Raw genomic sequence first — 19,319 nt, forward strand, 5'->3', positions numbered from 1 at the left:
AATTAATCATTTTACCAAATATGAAGTAGTAAAGGCACAGAATGTGCGAATAATAGAAAAACTTGAGGCAATCAAAAACTGTAAATGTTTAAAACATACTTTTAATACAATAGACACTACTAGGTAGTCCAGCAACTTGTTCTTATCTGTTTAGCCAAAGAACAATCACGGATATCAAGAAACCTATTGAATAGATTAAAAAAAAGAAGAAAAAGTATGTTTTAAGGTTCAGCATTTGTATCAAAGACCTGCAAAGCATTCTTCTTACTGGCTCATGACTTCCTTTGTATTCCATTATTTAGCTGTTTAAGGAGAGCATTATTATTATTATTATTATTATTATTATTATTATTATTATTATTATTATTATTATAGTACTCCCATTTTAGAAATATATATTTTTATGATTTTTGAGAGAACCAAGTGTACTTGTGTAATGGTATTGTATATACTATGCTGTGGTGTGTTTGATAAGGTAATATACAAGAGGTAGGTGTCACAAAAGAGGTGCAGGAGGTGTATAAAACGACTGCCTCAACAGTGCTACAAATCTAAAGGTGGAGATTCAGTAATCAATTCGGATGGCCTTGTTCTCATAGTCTAGGTCTTATTTGAGAGAGCGTATTAACAGTGTTTCTTGTCTTATGTCTTTTTCGAAAGAAATAAAATAGAAATACCATGTACTATTGAAGGGTATTGAAAGCCACCTGTCTAGATCTGATTAAACGTTTGCATTTGTTATGACCTTTAATGCTGTCCAGAAAAGGATTCTTGTGTGTGTTTTACAAAGCCAGGCTGGTATGATTCTGCTGAACAGTACCACAGTTGTAAACTAAAATGAACTTTGCTGTTTTGAAGAAGACTGGGTTTCTCAGTGCTGTAGTTACTATGGAAATGTGCAGAACAGATCTTACTATTCAGGGGAACCACAAAAGCCTGACCCATCGACGGGTTGAGGTTGTGCTGAATGCATGGGTAATTGGGTGTGAGTTGTTGTGATTGTACAAAGAGTATGCTGTGTAATCATTGCCTGGCTAGATTATACAGGCTAGATTTTAGATTTAGACAAAACAGAAGGAAACAAATCTGTCAGATATTTTAGTAAGTTAGAGGCCCTTAAAAAAGCTGCCTACTGTGCGTGATAAGATGTTTGCTCATTTTGACACCACCTTTTTTAATGTATTTTTTAAAGTATATTTGTTAGATTTTTACCTAGCTATAATCCACATGAGATGACATAATTCCCAGTGGAATCTTTTTAACATCTGGCTATACAGTTTGAGGGTCAAAAGAATTGGCCAATTTGCGAGTTTCTGAGCTAAGATTGAGCTTTATGTTTCCTTAAGACCAAAAACCATAATCATACTGTAAATTAATTGCACCATTAGCTGATAGACCAAATATGTATGAGACCTGTAATGGTTCTTCATTTGTAACTTGAAAGTAATTTCAATTAGGAGTGTGCCGAATACTCATTACTTGTACTCTATTTTATCATAAGTACTGTTTACAGCCTCTGTACACCACTATGACAGTCAGAGCCCGGGATGAGTTAGCTTTTAAAACACTAGGAAGTGCGGAAGTTAATTGCCATTAATTGGTACGTGAGGGAGAGAGCTTTTTTGTTTTTAAAATCAACACGTTATGAAAGGATTTATTGGAAACCTGCCAATTTTTTAATACATTTAAAAGACAATAAGTATTCTGCACACCCCTAATTCAATGTTAAAAGTTTCAATGCAACTGTGTTTCCCCCTATGGGATTCTGTAATTGTTTTAAATTTTAAAAAAATTAAATAAATAATCACCTTGACTTGGAAGGGTTTAAATGAAGCAAAGTTGTAAAGCAGAACTTTTTTTAATGTATTTATTTTAACAGGAAATTACCAGCTTGCTGCCATTCTTCAAGTTTTCTTTAGATGACTTCCCAGAGAACAAAGATATCAACACTGATCTCAATTCGTACATCCAGTATCGAATCAATAACAGTAAGGAAATACTAAACAACATATCTCTGAATGGTAAAGCAGACCCCGTCACTGTGGGCAAGGTGAGTAGCCACTTGATAACACGCAGCCAGGGCTCCTACCTGTACTTGAAGCTGACCCTTGACCTTTTCGAAAAGGGCCACCTGGTAATAAAGAGTGCCAGCTACAAGGTGGTACCAGTGTCCCTGTCTGAGCTGTATCTGCTCCAGTGCAACATGAAGTTCATCACCAACTCTGCCTTTGAAAGAACTCTGCCTATCCTCAATGTGACATTGGCATCCCTGCACCCAATGACAGATGAGCAGATCTTTCAGGCCATTACTGCAGGCTCTTTGAATGGCGGGCTGGATTGGGAGGACTTTCAGCAACGAATGGAAGGGCTTTCGTGTTTTTTGATCAAAAGGAGGGACAAGACACACATGTTTTGCCACCCTTCTTTCCGCGAGTGGCTAGTCTGGCGATCGGATGGCGAAAGCACAGACTTCCTCTGTGACCCACGGTAAGTACTCTTGGTAGACTTCCACTGAATAATAAATAGTACTGTAGACACTCTGAGATTCCACAGACTGCATGCTTGTGTACTTTTCATAATGGCAGTGATACTCACTCTGTGTGTTTCTTTGCAGGATCTTGTTCCAATAAGGTTCTTAATTGGTCAGTTGATCATCTAGTCTCAATTCACTAATTTAGGACGTGGTTGGAACAATGTCCTGGACTGAAATGAATTGGAAGAGCCACAAGTGTGCACCACTGCTTTGTTGTGTTTTGATATGTTAAGTGTGCGCTTGGGTGGGTTGTTGACAGTCCTATTTGGGTTTGAAGGAGCTGCTCTCATTTTACTAATAGAGTTATGACCCTGAGGGGAGGCATGGAGGCGTGGTTTCATTTTTCATTACAAGAAAAACAAAACAAGGGTGAACCCATTAAGATTTAAAAAAGCAGTAATTACTCATCGAAACACACGTATACCATATAGTAGTATACATTGGAAATTACAGAAGAAAAGCAGAGTGGTCATTTTTCCATCTTCCACACTTTGAAGAAATTCCAGGGGGATGGACACAGGATGGAGTAAGTCCTGTCTGGCAGGGGCACCATGGCTGCCTAACCTTATCCTCTGTGCCAGTCAGTAGCTGTCAGTTCATTTTAACATGGATCACCCAAAATGGAATATATCTTAAACAGGGATAGATGCAATCTACAGGCAGGGATATTTATATTAAACATTATTCAGAGGCTAATTTAATAGGGTTCTTTGGTATTTGAGAATGGTTTTTGGTACATACAGCACTCTAAATATCACTAGTCAAGAGAATTCATGCTGTAAGAAAGTGTAGGAAAATCTGACTAGGGCTTGTCAAATACCAACAACTTTTTTAAGAAAGGGATTAGGTAAGTTTTTTGTTTTTTTTTGCTGCCCAAGGATCACAAAGTTGGAGCATGCCAGTGTCTTTGTGTCCCTAAAGCGGCTCTGTCTTGGTGTGACGGGTTAAGTAGACATAATAGGGCTTTTAAACCCTCTGATTGATTATTTATTTGAATGGCCATGACATTGAAGTTACTCTGGGGTTATAAAAGATAGCGACTTTGTTGCAGTGGGAGTTTGCATGGCCCATCCTTGAAGTTCCATGCAACTATAATGTTGTATGTTTTTATAGAGCCTTCCAGCTTTTTGTATTTGTGAGCTTATGATCAGAATGAGAATGCCAGGTAAAACCCATTAAAGGAATTTAAAGCATGCATAGAATACACCTTGCTCACGAATACTGCACTGTGCTACATACTGTAGTAACTTCAAATGTAAAATACATTTTATTTAAATGAAACAGTGATTTATTATTCATTTAAAATATAGTGGGAAATTCCAAATTGCCAGGAAAGCACAGGCCCTATTTAATGTTGAAAACCTTCTGTTCAATTTACAGTCTGCCAGCATACTGAATCCTTGATGCTGTTGCTATGACACGAACATCACTGCATGCTGTCTTGGGCAATGGTCTTGTATAAGTAGATTATGCTCAATAGGGGTGTGTTTTTTTCTATTATTGTCTAACAAAACAGGGTATTGATTATTTTTTAAAATATTTTTAATTAACAGATGTTATACGTATTTGGCTGCAAAATATTGATCTAATAGCTAATATGGCATGGGCATGATTGGTCGAAATGCAAAACTATGGCAGAGATGGTGTATGGAGTATTTAAACAGTTTTAAATAGGTTTCACATTTTGACATTTAAAAAATGTTTAGACCTCTATGAGCAATTTCAGTTGAAATGCACGAGTCCCTTCGCCCTTTCCGGGGCCGGTTGATGGGACGATCCAGCAGCCAAAGTTTCACAAGCGTTGCTCCGCTGCCTAGTTTGAAATATGGCATGGGGCCATCCAGCCGTGATCGCCCGAGGCTCGAACACCTCCAAGGAAGCGTCACCACCACGATCATTTCCACCACCTGGATGGCTGTGGTGTGGATGTGGAGTATTTAAACAGTTTTAAATAGGTTTCACATTTTGACATTTAAAAAATGTTTAGACCTCTATGAGCAATTTCAGTTGAAATGCACGAGAGGCTAACGATGTGACAGCTTTTTTTTTATTGGAAAGGAAAGCTTGTGTAAATTTAAATTTGCATGCAGTCATCTAAAATATTAAAATGTAATCTGTGTGTCTTCTAATAAAATTCTGACTGCCAGGAAGATTTTTTTGTGAAATGCACTAATATTTTTGTTATGTATGTGTATTATTTTTTTTAATATGACCTATTCATGTTTTGTTTGTGTCTATCTATCTATCTATCTATCTATCTATCTATCTATCTATCTATCTATCTATCTATCTGTCTATCTATCTAATTGCCATAGTTATAATGAGGTTTGTTAAGACTATTATTCAGATGTCATTATTGGTGCATTATTGGTATAATGCAAGCTGCTTCTAAACACCTGCTTCAATAATGTCCATATTTCACAGATGTAGAAAACCTTCCAATGTTTGGATGAAAATAATTGAAAGTGTGACATTTATTTTAATTAAAGTTTAGTAGATTTAAAGTGAAGCACGAACAGTTAGTATTTTAATTGAATGGTTCGGCCAAGATCAAAGACCTAGCATTCATGCATGGCCCTTTGATGAACTTCTAAGTTAACTAACACCACAATCAGCTATAACTGCAAAGAATAATACACTTGCTGTGTTTACTTCGAGCATGATCATTGTTGGCATTATGAGACAGTCTAGACGGCATTAAACAGATGAGGAATAGGACAGGATGAATCATTAATGTGGTAATGCACTCATCTTGATTCAGTAGTCAGCAAACATTGTTAAAAAAAATATGTCTTCATGGGCAAAAAGTATAAAATCAGCTTAAACCACAACAGAGAAATACCCTCGTTTTTAAAGACTAGAAAAAAACCCCAGTATCAGGTTAAAAAAGACCGAAAAGAGTTAATAAAGAAAGCAGAACTAGTTTAATCTGTGACTTATTTTGTTTTTGAAACTCGAAAGTGGCATTAACACTGTAAGGAAGTAAAACAAGAGAGAAGTCATGCTGTGCAGGTCTTAAATAAGACCACTCCACTTCTCGGGAGTGTGTCTGTCCTTCATTTCAGCCACGCTATTTTTATACTGGTACACAGTGAAGATTCTGTACATAACTGTAGGTAGCCTTTTACCGAAAATACAACAGTTTTTATTAGAACTAACAAGCATTATACAAGCTTTGCAATTAATTACTTTTCCAAATGCGAAGGGGATATACTGTACGATAGACACATGCATACTTACTCTGTCACATTCCATACAGTATATCTGAAAAGCACCTATCTAATTGTCATTAAACTTGGTATTAACATTTAGCATAAGTTATTGAGAATTATCATATTCTGGAGATATATAGGGGGTGCATATGGTTATCATAGTGTGTGTGTGTTTGTATATGCTGCAGCTGTTTCTTACACATTGCTGATTCAAGAAATTATTAACTAAAATAAGCATTCCTGGATTGAAAATACCAGATCTGCCTTGGCTGATGCAAGTGATTCGTAGACTCAGTGTATAAGTGAAATAAGATGATGTGCACTTGCTTGTATTTATTGTATGTTTTCCATTTTTGTTCCCTTTCAACTTGGTTTGAACAGGAGTGGACATGCTCTCATGGCATTTATGCTTTCACGCCAAGAAGGGAAATTAAACCGTCAGCAGACAATGGAACTTGGTCACCATATCTTAAAAGCACACATTTTTAAGGTGGGAGAGTTTTGTTTGATGGGTGATGATGATAAGTTTCTACTTTCCTTGATTGTTCCATTTTCAAGGTGTGACTGCCCATTGTAATGTTCTTCAATTCAACAAAGATTCTGTGTGATTACTGGTAACTGTCAGTCTGTTTTTCTTTCCTACAGGGTCACAGCAAAAAGACTGGCGTTTCATCCAGTGTCCTTCAGGCTCTGTGGATAAGCTACAGCACGGATGGACTATCTGCTGCCTTGGCTTCATTAAGGAACCTTTATACTCCAAATGTGAAGGTAGATTATACCTTTGTTAGACGTCTCAAACCTAACATGTATTTTTTTTATATTAAAAGCCTAATGTTATACATAATATACCAAATTTGTTCCTAATAGTTGCTTAGTTTTGCATACCAACTGGGTAGTAGCCCCTACTGAGGACTTAAAATGCTCAAAATCTATAATGTCTGGAAGCTGCTAATTCACCCAGAGCAAATGCATTTTTCTAAAACCATGTGAAATCAGTTTCTATGAAAGAAATGTGGATAGTCTGGTTTCAGAAACTGCATTCACATATTTTGGTTGCCAGGTAGTTAGGGTTCATAATGGTTTAGCTAATTCGTTTGCTGTTTTTTTTCATGGTGATTCACAAACGCTAAAGCCCCATTGAGGTGGAAATGAAACTGAAACGTGCTGAAATGAATCAATTTTTATAATATCGGTAGCCAGAATTCCAACCTAATAACACATTTTAGGATTCCTGTTTTTTTTTTAATAGTAAAGCTTTAAAAAAGAACAAATGTACATGGCAAATTGCACTGCAATGACTAATACCAGCAATGTCTTTCAGATCTAATGCAAGTAATAATAGACTTTGCAGATGCATGTGTCCTTTTAATAGTCAGGAAATATTGTCTAAACTGGAAGAAGTGCTTTAGTCTACTCAAATTAAGAAGTGCAGTTGTGTTAACCTTCTTTATAGCAGTACATGGTCTAATACAGTTACGCCTGTTCTCTTTAATCAGTTAATGAGATCTATTCTTTTATAAAAGTGTTGAATGATAACACATTTTGAAAGAGGTTAGAAAATGTTCACCTTGTGAGAAGATGTAAGAGAAGAAAAAAAACTACAATTTTTTCTGATAGAATCAGTATTATCCTATTTAGTACAAATTGTGTATTCGTTTAGAAGAAAAAATAATCATACACAGTACAGTGATTCAATATAGGCATGTCTGTGTTGCATAGTTTACATTCCTCAAAATATATTTTCAACCTGGTGCTGAGTATTCATTCCTAATATAGATGAGCATAGAAATGTACAGACCATATAAAGACTGTGCTCTAATGCATATTGCTCAGTGGTAAATTTTTTTATATATATATATATATATATATATATATATATATATATATATATATATATATATTATATATATATATATCAACAGTTTTTATAATTCTGCTGATCTATGTTGTTTCTGTTATTTGAAGATAACTGTAGAAGACACAGAATTATCTGTCCAGTACAGATAAGAACAGATGACAACTATAAAGTCATTGCAGAGTAGGGTTCGTGCACATTCTGTTCTGGAGCTTATTTGTTGATATGTACCGAGCATCAAAAGAAACATCACTATTATAACGCATTTATTTTTGAAAAAAATAAGGTATATAATTGATGGACATTGACAAAATGTGTGTGTTTTAATCACTCGATCACTCATCCTTGCACTTAATCACCTAATTAGTGAGACAGTTGATTGGACACTGGATATGGAGTGATTTCAGTCATTGAATTGCAAGCTTGAATAAAATCTCATAAAAAAACAATATGCCATGTCTGTCAAGAGAGCAGCGCATTCATGCAAACAGCACGTTGGAGGCTATACTAAGGCAGTGTACTGTGGCTTGCCGTCTTGGGTGCTCACACCAGCAATATCAAACCTGGCGAGACGGTATAACCAGACACACTCTGTCAATGAATGACAGGCCACGAACTGGGAGACCAAGAGACACAACACCTGCGCAAGATCGGCAGATCATTTTGCAGCATCTTTGTTATGTCAATTGTTAATCAGCACAATAAAAAGTCACTGCACCTGCTCTTAAAGAGAGTTTGTTATTTTTTGATCACATCTAGTGAATTGTATTCAAATATAAGTGATAAGTTTCTTTTGATGCTCAAATATAAATAAATAAGTGATACGTTTCTTTCGATGCTCAGTATACATGCTACCAGATGCAGCAATACTAATGGATACAGTGGTGTCAGTTTATTCGTTTGTGTTTGGTTCTCTCATTTAATGCAGTAATTGATTTAGCTCTCAGATAAATCAGTACGCCTAACTGAAGAGACAGTGTCAACAGTGTCACTGTGATTAATTTAACTTCTCTGAGCAACAACATTTACACAGGGCTAGGGCTAGAACAATTACTGGACATGTTTTTCTTGACACAATCCTGCATTCGCTCAAAAAAACCCCAAAAAACCATTGTTAGTTTAAAAATGCAGCTTTTAAATAGTTTTTGAAGTGTTGTTTTTTTTTTTTTTCCAAAAATGTGATACCGTATGAACTAATGGTGCCCATTCTCTATAGATGTTGTGTTTGAATTTCTGTTTTGCCTCCCCTACGCGTCGATGGAGCTGGCAGATGATAATATATTCTCCTGCTGAGGATGGTAGTTTCAATAGAATGTGATTCTAGATCAGAGGGTGACACAGCAGCAAGGAGGGAGGTAAAATGTGTATGGTATATAAATATGGGGAAATCTAGAATACTGTAGTTAACACGCAATTCCACTAAGGAATGATAGTTTAATGTAAATCTGAATGTCATTATGAGACACTAGGCCTACATCTTACACAGTTCCCAAGATATGATCATTAATTTGTTAGAAAAGGCCATTAATGCTGTAATTGAAAGTATTAGGAAGATTTGTTCAGCCTGTCTAATTAATGTAAGTTGTGGTTCGCTATTCATTGTACCATAGTCTTTTCGGTATCATTCTCTTGAAATATATGGCATTAAATAATTAAGATGGCTGCCTAGATTATTAGTAATTTAATAAACAAAAGGTCACTTTAATCACGGAGGCAGTTTAAGGATTTTATTTTTATTAATTTTTTTGTTAAGGCAGATTGATTCAGGCGTTGCTGTGCCTGGCTACTGTATTATGAATGAAAATAAGCAAATACTGAAACGAGTTGTCCTCGGGCTTGTGCAGGAATTATTGAGTTGGTGATGTATTCTTCCTTTGAGCTAAAAGGACATTGTTTTTTGTTTTTTTTCTGACATGCTAATAACAAAATCAGGGCGTTTGTAATACCTTGGATTCCTGCATCATCATAATAATAATAATAATAATAATAATAATACTAATAATAATAATAATCTCCGACTGTCAGACACATTGTTTACAGGTTTTTCAGAAACATGTTCTCTATGTATGTTTTTAATTGAAGTAAGACTATAATGGAAATAATTAATGCCGGTACTCATGACAATCATACCCCTTGCACTGATCTTCAACCTTTAATTTTTTTTTATTTTTTTTTTTTCACAGAAACGAAGTTCAGTCATTTTAGAAGTGGACCTGCATGTCCAGGTGCACCATACAGTATGGTGTAGAGAAAAATAAAATAATTTAGTGTAGCGATAATACATTATAAAATGTATTCATAAAAACAGGTTTCTTAAAATATACTGTGTCGTGGGTATACTGTTTGCTTTTAGAATATTAAAGTTATTTCAGAAAAGCTTGGTGGTCCAGTGGTTAAAGAAAGGGGCTTGTTACTAGGAGGTTCCTGGTTCATCCCAGCTCAGCCACTGACTCATTGTGTGTGTGACCTTGAGCAAGTCACTTAACCTCCTTGTGCTCCATCCTTCAGATGAGATGTAAAACCAAGGTCCTATTGTAAGTGACTCTGCAGCAGCATAGTTCACCACGTAGTCTCTGTAAGTCGCTTTGGATAAAAGTGTCTGCTAAATGACTAATTAATAATGTGTATTTCTTTATTTTTTACCTGTGCAAAAAGTGACTTTCTGTCATTGATGAGCCCTGTTTGAGTTAATTTTGACACTACAAAAAATAGAATAGTCCCATCTGTCAGTGTGGCGAGATTAGATTGTTCCAGAACAATGTCCGCAGCAGAGCTGAAATCTGGGGGAGCTACGAGTGGATGTATAAAAGCCTGAGCTCAATAATCACTGATCTACAAAGAGGGAAGATTGAAGCCAAAGGGCAGGAATAAGTTCATCTTACTTGAGTGTGGCTTTTATTAAAAACAGCAGCTCAATATGGCCAGAATGTTGCAACTGAATTGCCGCTGTCTTGTACACTGTGCGTCACTCTGCTGGTTCGATAGTGTGTACTTCTTCTCAGGAGATAGAAGGTCACATGCTGTTTGTTTTTACTTTGTTTTTCTATGGTGTTGCATGGTAAGAGTAAACCTATTTTTTTTCCTTCTCTTATTATACACAGTCTGTTTGCATACGTATTCTTACATGCATTTCAGGTGAGTCGTCTATTGATGCTGGGAGGAGCCAATGTAAACTACAGGACAGAGGTGTTGAATAACGCCCCAGTTGTGTGTGTTCAGTCCCACCTGGGCCATCAGGAGATGGCCAGCCTGCTCTTGGAGTACGGGGCTGCTGTGGACAGCGTCTCGGAGCACGGCATGACCCCCCTCTGCTTCGCGGCAGCCGCAGGTCACACTCACATAGTGAATATGCTCTGCAAGAAGGGAGCAAAGGTAAGACGGATCACTGTTTTATATAGCCAGGATAATTGTGTTAATTGTAGAATCATATTGCCCATGTCTGAATGGCGGATCTCTGCAGCCCCTGGTTTTGTGTGTATCAGTAAAACACCTGAAGAGTGTCCCACAAGTGTTGCACCTTTACATCACACTGCAAGGCTTCAGTACATGAGCATTTTTACTTGCATAGTTATCTAATTTAAATCGCTTATCATGCAGGCTGATCATGTAGACAAGAGTGGCCAGTGTGCTTTGGTTCATGCTGCCTTAAGAGGTTATCCTGATATCATTGACCTCCTGCTGGAGACTGACTGGGCGCCTGACATCCAGCAGCAGAACTCTTCTGTGAAAAACAAAGCGCTTCAACAAGCCTTGATTGCAGCTTCCAGTATGGGACACATGCAGGTTCGGTATAGAGTTTATTAATTACATGCAGTACATGTTCATAGCATTGCATGTTGAAGTGCTAGATGATCCAAAGGTTTTATGTATACAAGGCTGGGAATGCTTAATATTATTTTGTCTATCTTATTGGCATATGATGCTTGAGTGGCTAGATCGAGGTAGGTTGTGATGTGTGAATACTGAGTTATTAAGATTAAATCACTTTAACACTTGTAAGTGATTGAATCAATACAGTTTCTACTTTGTTGAATAATATAGTTATTTTTTCTTCTTTGTTGATCATTTTTCAACCTCAATCTAGCTCATCCTATTTCTTGTTGTATCGTGTTTCACAGGTTGTTAGAAGATTGCTGGCTTTGGATAATGAACATGCTGTGGAAATTGATGGATGTGATACACTGTGGGGAGAAACAGGTACTGTACTTTAGGGTTTAGTTATTCTTGAGTTTAGCACAACTGTTTTGGTGCTTATGAAAGGTGCTGGATTGGCAGGCAGGAAAGGACAGTGAATCCTCTTGTTCAGTCTCCCGTAGAAGGGCCCAGTGCCAACTCTGCTGGTTTTGTGATACGGACCACTGTCTGCTTAGGGCAAATTTGACACAACCACACTTTCCTGTTTTGAACCCACTTTAGAAAATTAGCCATTATAAGGGCCGCAGGTTTATTCTTTGATTTTACATTTAGTTAATACCTTTTATTAAAATGAATGTAGTAATTTGTTTGTGAAGTATACCTTATGAATATCTCAAGTGGTTCAATGAGAGTCTACTTGGCTCTTAGAACATCTATCAACATGGATTATTTGCCTTTGCAAGTCTTGTACCTGTGCTGAAGATAATAACTTGATCTTGACCTTTCTGCACAGCACAAGGTCGTTAGACTTGCTGTAATTTCTTTGCACTGCTCAGCAATGCCTTTTTTATGTCCCTGTAAGCAGTCTGACCAGACCATGAACTTAGCTGGATGCAGACTGTATCATTTTGCATTAACCTTCCAGTCGCCGTGCTCCAGTGCCTTCTCCTTTTTATTAACTAGCGCTTCACATTGTCGTGTTGGTTTAACTGAACACTCAAATCCCACTAGAAGTCCATGTCATGTATGTCCCTCCTTGCCATTATCTTGCTGTGTTCAATATTTCTTAAACCAGCAAAATCTTGCATGTATCTACCGGTATATGAAATATATGCCATGTGCCATTTTTCCACCCATGTGCCAAGCCATTTGTACAACTTGTTTTTAAGTGGTTCTAGCCTTAGAAGTTCAGTTTTGTTTTCTGCTTGATGTAGTGTGTGGTTCCTCAGAGTAAGATTATAGTCACTGATCCTATCAGATTGATCTTTGCTACCAGTTTTAAGCCTGCTTGCAGTTATTTTAGGACCAAGTCATGCATGCTTTATCTTTTAGTTTTTTTTTTTCATTAACTTCAAAACCAGATTATAGATTTTGTTAAGCTCCCCCTTAGATAGATAGCACATCAAGTGGTTCATGTCTTTTAAAAGTTTCATCAGCAACACAGATGAGGAACTGGCTAATGGACTTGGGTAGGCGGTAGTGGACGCAGTCAGGGGTTGCAGTGTGGATTTTAGTGAATTGCACCACTTTAAAAGGCAGCCATGGCAATTGGAATAGCAATGACAGTGTTAATAATGTGTTTCCGCTTCTGTAGACATATGCCGGTGTCAGGGAAGTGGGGTTTAAAGGCAGGTGAGAAGAGGAGTACGAGAGAAGAAAAATAAACTAAATATTGACCTGTTATGCATTTAAATTTCAAATTCATTCAACCACAAGGGTGTTACAGTGTTTCATCATTCACAGTACCTTTTCTGCCTATTAATATAGCCAGTATTATAATTATTATTGATAATGGTTGCTGAGACCTGGGATTGGGATTTTCTCAGGTGGAAAGCTTTAAACTCTGTTGGAAACAAGGAGCCTTATCAGTCTGTGTAGCATTTGAGGAGTATTTTGCCTCTGCCACCATTCCCTTTACCTCAGTAGTTTATCCAGTCTGTTTTCTGTAAGCGATAAGGTAGTAACAGCAGGAGCAGGTTTTAATTTCTAGCGCTGTCCTTTTCTAAATTGAAATTATCTAAAATAGCAAGTATTAGTTCTCTTCTGTTTGTTGACTAGAGAGAATACCCAACATGTGTTCAGTACTTTAGCTATGATGTAGATTAATTGAAACAATGTATTCAACAATCTTTCAGCAAAAGCATCCCGTTACAATTGTTTTGAAAACTGTGTTTAATAAAGCTTCATGTAGGGAATCGTTGCTAATGTAGCTTGCTTCAGAACAGTGGAAGTGTCGTGGGGCTGGGCTAGTAAAATAGTATTATACGCTGAAATAAGCCTTGTCTACTGCAGCTTGTACTGTAGCTTGTGCATCTAGTACCAGTCTAGTTGTTGACACCAAGAGAGTACGGCGCAAACAGACAAGCACAAGTCTTTATTTATTTCTACGTTATCTGCATGCACAACTATATTACAGTACCAGCGTCGTCTTTTAGATTTCTGTGGCACAAGAACCTCAATTAGGAAAAAAAAAAAAAAGAATGGCAGATACTTAACGGGTATTGAGATGTAATTGCTCACAGCTGGCATTGGTACAAGACAACGAAACAGTCTTCAGTTCAGCAGGAACCACCATTCATCTGCCACTGGCAAGTCTTCAGCCAAGTCTGTTCATTTTACACCTGTTGTTGCACAGTGTTTAAATTTCTTTACCTGCAAAAATATTAGATTCTTACTGCATCATTTTAAAATCCCCATTACAGACATTATATTACAGAGAGAAAGAAATTGAATTTGTTCCCAGAGACTGATCAAAAATTATAATTAGATATTGGATAATAAGAGACTCTCATTATGTAATTACATTTAGGCCAGCTTTTATGATGATTGTAGAACCATTTTTTGTCTATTACCATGGAGATCATTCTTGTTATATCGATTTCAGCAGCAATTAATGTTTTCTGTTTTTTTGTTGTTGTTTTTTTATATGGTCATATTCTACAGCTTAATAAACTAAGAAAGTCAATGAGATATAAATACCAAAAGCTGTACTAGTTTAACAAAAGTAAAAATGAAATACATCACCTGTAAACCATTTCTTATATTGATAATCATTCTCATCAGAAGAATTTAAGACTCATAGTGGATAACCTAATATAGCAACAGATAAACGTAAATTTCTTTTTTGCAGTGTATTCATATTTAAAGGGATATTTAATTGCTTTATCATATTGGCACTGTTTCTTTAATTTTATTTGGAGGAATGGTGCGACTCTAGGGCTTTATCTTGGTGAGAGCAAATCTTATTCCAGTGATCTCAACTCCACTGGTTTATATATAAGAAATTGCAAGATAATTTAATTCTAGCAATGTTTTCCCTAGAAGGCAACATTCTGATAGATTTGAGAAGCCGAAAGATAGAGCTGTGATCTGTGTGAGGAGAAAGCAAATAAGGTTGTTAACAAAGTGTTTGATCTGTTTCCCAGAATTTGAAAACACATTATTTGATGTTGTAAAAAATGTAAATATATTGTAAAACCCAACAATCAGACACAGAAAAAAAACATTTGTTAACAGTTAGTTCATGTACAACCAATTGTTTACACTGTGAAATCAGCAGAATAAATTGTTGTTTCAAATACAGTGAATTAATGACCTCTGTTTGGCATGCAGGAGGGGTCTTGCATTTAAATTGCCGTGTTGCTATAATACAGAGGCAAGTCACTTTTAACAAAGCTGTTAGATTGTGTCTTATGTTTACAAATTAACTGCCGGTAGTATTAGTTGGTAGAACAGAAATTTAATAAAAACTTAAAACTGTTTTGTTGTCTTGGTGTTGTGTATTTAAAGTTATCTTTATACTTGAAGTGACCTAGGCCTACATTAGCGAAGGAGCAGACCTTTTGTCAGAAGCTGCAGAGCTGAGCAGACTGAGCAGGTTGTGTTGCACTGGCCTGGGTTTGTTATCCTTTCTTCAGACCATATTTTTTTTTTTTTCTATTTTGTGTCAGAAATACTGGTGCACTAGTGTTGATAAAAGCAAGGGAAATTTCTTTTCACTGTAGGGTACTTTAAAGTAATGAGTAGTAATTGATCCTTTTATGCCATATCAGAGTTTTACCAATTTATCTGCAGTGTTTTATTCTAATATTCTTGTCATGGAATACTGGATTGATGTACTTAAAACCTCTGAAAGTAATTATAGTTGATATGATGGTTGCTGGAATTGAAAGACAAATACAAAATGAATAATGAGAAAAATGTGAGTTGAATTGGCCTTTACTTTATAATCAAGTGAAGATTACAGCAGGAACATTTTGGATAAAAACAGCAACAACAATTACTACGTGTGGTAGATTAGTTTGATCACTTTTATTGTGAGTAACTATTATGTCTCGTGCTTATCTTTATCTGTGAGGTTTTGGTACAGAGTGCCAAATGCAATAACAGACAGGCCAAGGACAACAGAGGTACTATGGCAAGGAAGAAGCCCCGCTGCTGTAAACAGTGTGTGTGGTAATGTAAACTCTGTCCCAGCCAGCAATCGCAAGGGTGGTCATTCAGTGCTAATTGGGGAGTGGCCACGTGTAGTTAAGGGAGGAGAAATCCTTTGTCTGGGAGAGGGAGTTAGGTGAGTGTAACCTGTGGGTTAAACTGGTTTATGCGTAACTGTTCAGTGAAGGTGAATGCCCATCCTGACAGCAGTATTGTTTTGTTTGAATCTTTATTTTGGCAGTCGTGCCAGTTTCTTTGTTCCTGTGTTTGGTTTTGGGTTTAAATGTGCGCTTTGGCGCTTGAACTGCAGCTTCTGTTTCTGTGTCTTTCCTGCCGCTGCCCTGTCACAGGTACATACTGTATGTTTAGAATAGATGGTTTCAAGGGCAGATCTAATGTTTCAGAAAAGCAGTGTGTGATTTTAACTTTGAAGTGAGTATTGATCTGTGTATCAAAACATATTAAAATGATTAGAAAACAAACCCCTTTAATTTATATATTGGAGGCTGTAGGGTACCCAATATTGTTTTGTTTACATTCACGTGACGTGGGTCTACAAGGTCCCATTCTTCTAGAACACAAAACTGCAATCTTGATGGAATCATCTGCAAGGTTCATTTTTAGCTTATAGAACCTTGCAAAGTTATGTATTTCATAGAAACTTGCATTTTTACCTCTTCCTTCAATCCATATCGGTACATTAATCTCACCAAATCAATTCTGTTTGCTTAAAAACAACAACAAAAAAAGCGTACCCCAGTCTCAGTTTTCCTGTACATTTTAAAGCTGATGTTGGTCTGGCTTTAACTTCCTTTTCTAAACAGCATTGTCCTTTTAGTTTGCTGGCTACAAGTCAAACATCTGACAAACATGTTTAGCTTTCCCTTAATGGGCCATTCTCATATTTTCCACATCACATCAGCTACTCATTTCAATTCTTTCCCTGCTTTAGAGTACTGAGACAAAGGAGGACTGATCTATGCCATAGTGTATCTGGAAGATATGAGGGCGTTCTAGGATGAATAGACGGAATTCCTGGCCATAGTTATTATTGTATATACAAGCAAGTTAAGAACCATTCTTGCGCACAGCAGATTTCCAAACATGGTATAGCCTTGGCATAGGATAACATAATTGGTACCTGCACTTGCATGTCAACCTTACAGTAAGTAAGATAATCAGACAGTATAGCTAAGATAACAACTGCATGATTCCTTCTGGTATGCAGGTGGTTTAAGAGGTGATGCATTTTTTTCCCTCTCTCTGTGAAGCTACAAGGTTAAAACTTTAATTACTATATAATATATATATATATATATAATATATATATATATATATATATAAAGAAGTTTTGTTGGCCAAAAGAAATGACATTATACTCCAAACCATTTTGGAAAATTAGGGATTTGGATTGTAACCTGTACCATACTGTAGCGCCCTTTTGAAGCTTACTATAATTTTTATGTAATCATTTGAAACACATACAGACAGGTGTAAATGTTTTACAGACTTATCATAATGCTGCTGTGGCATCTGCTTCATTATGATATAAGTTTCTCTGGGTCTGGATTACGTTGTTGATTTGCTTTTTTGTTTTTGTTAAGCTTTGACAGCAGCTGCAGGACGAGGTAGAGTGGAAGTGTGCAGGTTTCTGCTGGAGCGAGGCGGTGTGGTGCACCAGGTGAACCGGCGAGCCATCTCCCCAGTGTTCTGCACAGTGAGGCAGGGCCACTGGCAGGTATGAGATGACTTCTGCATCCATGGGCTTTGGTTATTAAAAAGAGAAGCTGTTAGTTTGGTATAATCGCATGCATAGAGCTCTTAGAAATTGTCTATTTGAAAGTCTGTGCTGGCTCACAGCAGTGACATTTAAAATAAGTGTATCAGAAATTGTCTTGCTGTCTGCTCAAATAATACTTATAGATCCATTCAACATTGACACTTTTCTCTACTGCACCAAATAGAAATTTGAAAGTTAAATTCAGTGTCACACATTGGCAGTATGTCTAATGTACGGTAACAAGGGCTGCCGTGTTTTCACACATTTATAATTTCTTTCAGATTGCTGACCTTTTGTTACAGCATGGGGCGGATGTTAACACAAGTGACAAGCAGGGCAGGACACTGTTAATGGTGGCTGCGTGTGAAGGCCACTTGAGCACTGTGGAATTCCTGCTTTCAAAAGGTGAGTTTCATTCTGTTTAGTTAAATGTTTAGGTCTTAAGAATAAATGTGTTCAACTTGTAAACATATGTGGAATACTTGCAGCCCATAAAAAATAATACACAAGTATGTGTGACTATATTATGTAGCACATGTGGTGTGTAGTATAGGAAAATTACATTTTAAACTTAAAAATATTAGCTTTACACTTTAACATCCCTGCTATGTGATATACATATTTGTGTGCAGCTTTTTAACACTTTCATGTTTCAGGTGCTTCCTTGTCTTCTGTGGATAAGGAGGGGTTAACTCCGTTAAGCTGGGCATGCTTGAAAGGACACAAGGCTGTGGTGCAGTTTCTGGTTGAGAAAGGCGCAGTCATAGATCATACTGATAAGAATGGAAGGACGCCTCTGGACTTGGCAGCATTCTACGGGGATGCTGAAATTGTAAGTACAGAAAACAACTAGTTTTAATCAAGCTTGTGTTTACATCATTGCGCTGTAATGGTACACTTGTGCAATACATTTAAAAATAGCTTGCTCCTAATCAAATAAGGTATAAAAGTTAAAGATCAAAATTGTCTTGAATGTTTTGGTTGCTGAATTTTGCTGTTCTGGTTTTTTTTTTTTTTTTTTGTTTTTTTTTTTACACAAGGGAAAACCCATCCTAAATTTACTTAACCACAAATAAACAAAGACATTCAATTTAGGGGCTTGTAAGTAGTTTGAAGTGGTTTGGTATTGATTTATAATTGAATCTGTTTTTGTTTTCCTTTTAAAAAAAAAAAAAAAAAAAAAAAAGCATTTTGCTAATTAAGCTTTGAGAACCTTCCCCGTTATGCTTTTACAGCTGCCTTCCTGAGAGATAACTCATTAGCATGGTATTAGAATTGAATTGTAGGACTATGTGCTACAGTCCATGACATTTGTGGTCAACATGCCAGAAAAACTGAAGTGGCCTCTGTATATGTGCTAGAGCAGTATTCATAATGCATCAGACAGCCAGGCATTTACTGGCATGCAAAGGCTTTATAAGTACAGACGCCATTTTATGCTATGTTTGTGCAGGGTCATTGGAGGATCTAAAACATCATTCTCCAAGGTACCACAGTGAGCTCTCTGGAGCTGCATGCTGTTGTTGAGTTTTTTGTTGTTATTTTACAGTAAACCTGGGTGACGGTGTCCTAAAGTGTATAGTCCAGAAATATTGAAAATCAAAGTATTTTTCACATTAACTGCCAAATCATAATTAAGTCTGTAGGTTA

General features: G+C 36.7%; 1 protein-coding gene across 4 annotated transcripts in view; it reads left to right on the forward strand.

Moving 5' to 3' along the window:
- Nucleotides 1–19,319, forward strand: part of LOC121323650 (protein TANC1-like) — a 136,896-nt gene that overhangs the window by 110,631 nt on the left and 6,946 nt on the right. For all 4 annotated transcript variants that reach the window (XM_041264828.1, XM_041264831.1, XM_041264827.1 and 1 more), the window contains 9 exons: nucleotides 1,880–2,487; nucleotides 6,127–6,235; nucleotides 6,391–6,513; nucleotides 10,736–10,972; nucleotides 11,198–11,383; nucleotides 11,719–11,797; nucleotides 17,494–17,627; nucleotides 17,951–18,074; nucleotides 18,326–18,501. In XM_041264828.1, the coding sequence (XP_041120762.1) occupies nucleotides 1,880–2,487; nucleotides 6,127–6,235; nucleotides 6,391–6,513; nucleotides 10,736–10,972; nucleotides 11,198–11,383; nucleotides 11,719–11,797; nucleotides 17,494–17,627; nucleotides 17,951–18,074; nucleotides 18,326–18,501 (1,776 nt within the window). The remainder of the gene's footprint in view (nucleotides 1–1,879; nucleotides 2,488–6,126; nucleotides 6,236–6,390; nucleotides 6,514–10,735; nucleotides 10,973–11,197; nucleotides 11,384–11,718; nucleotides 11,798–17,493; nucleotides 17,628–17,950; nucleotides 18,075–18,325; nucleotides 18,502–19,319) is intronic.

This window comes from Polyodon spathula, chromosome 11 (genome assembly GCF_017654505.1).
Source record: "Polyodon spathula isolate WHYD16114869_AA chromosome 11, ASM1765450v1, whole genome shotgun sequence".
NCBI lineage: Eukaryota > Metazoa > Chordata > Actinopteri > Acipenseriformes > Polyodontidae > Polyodon > Polyodon spathula.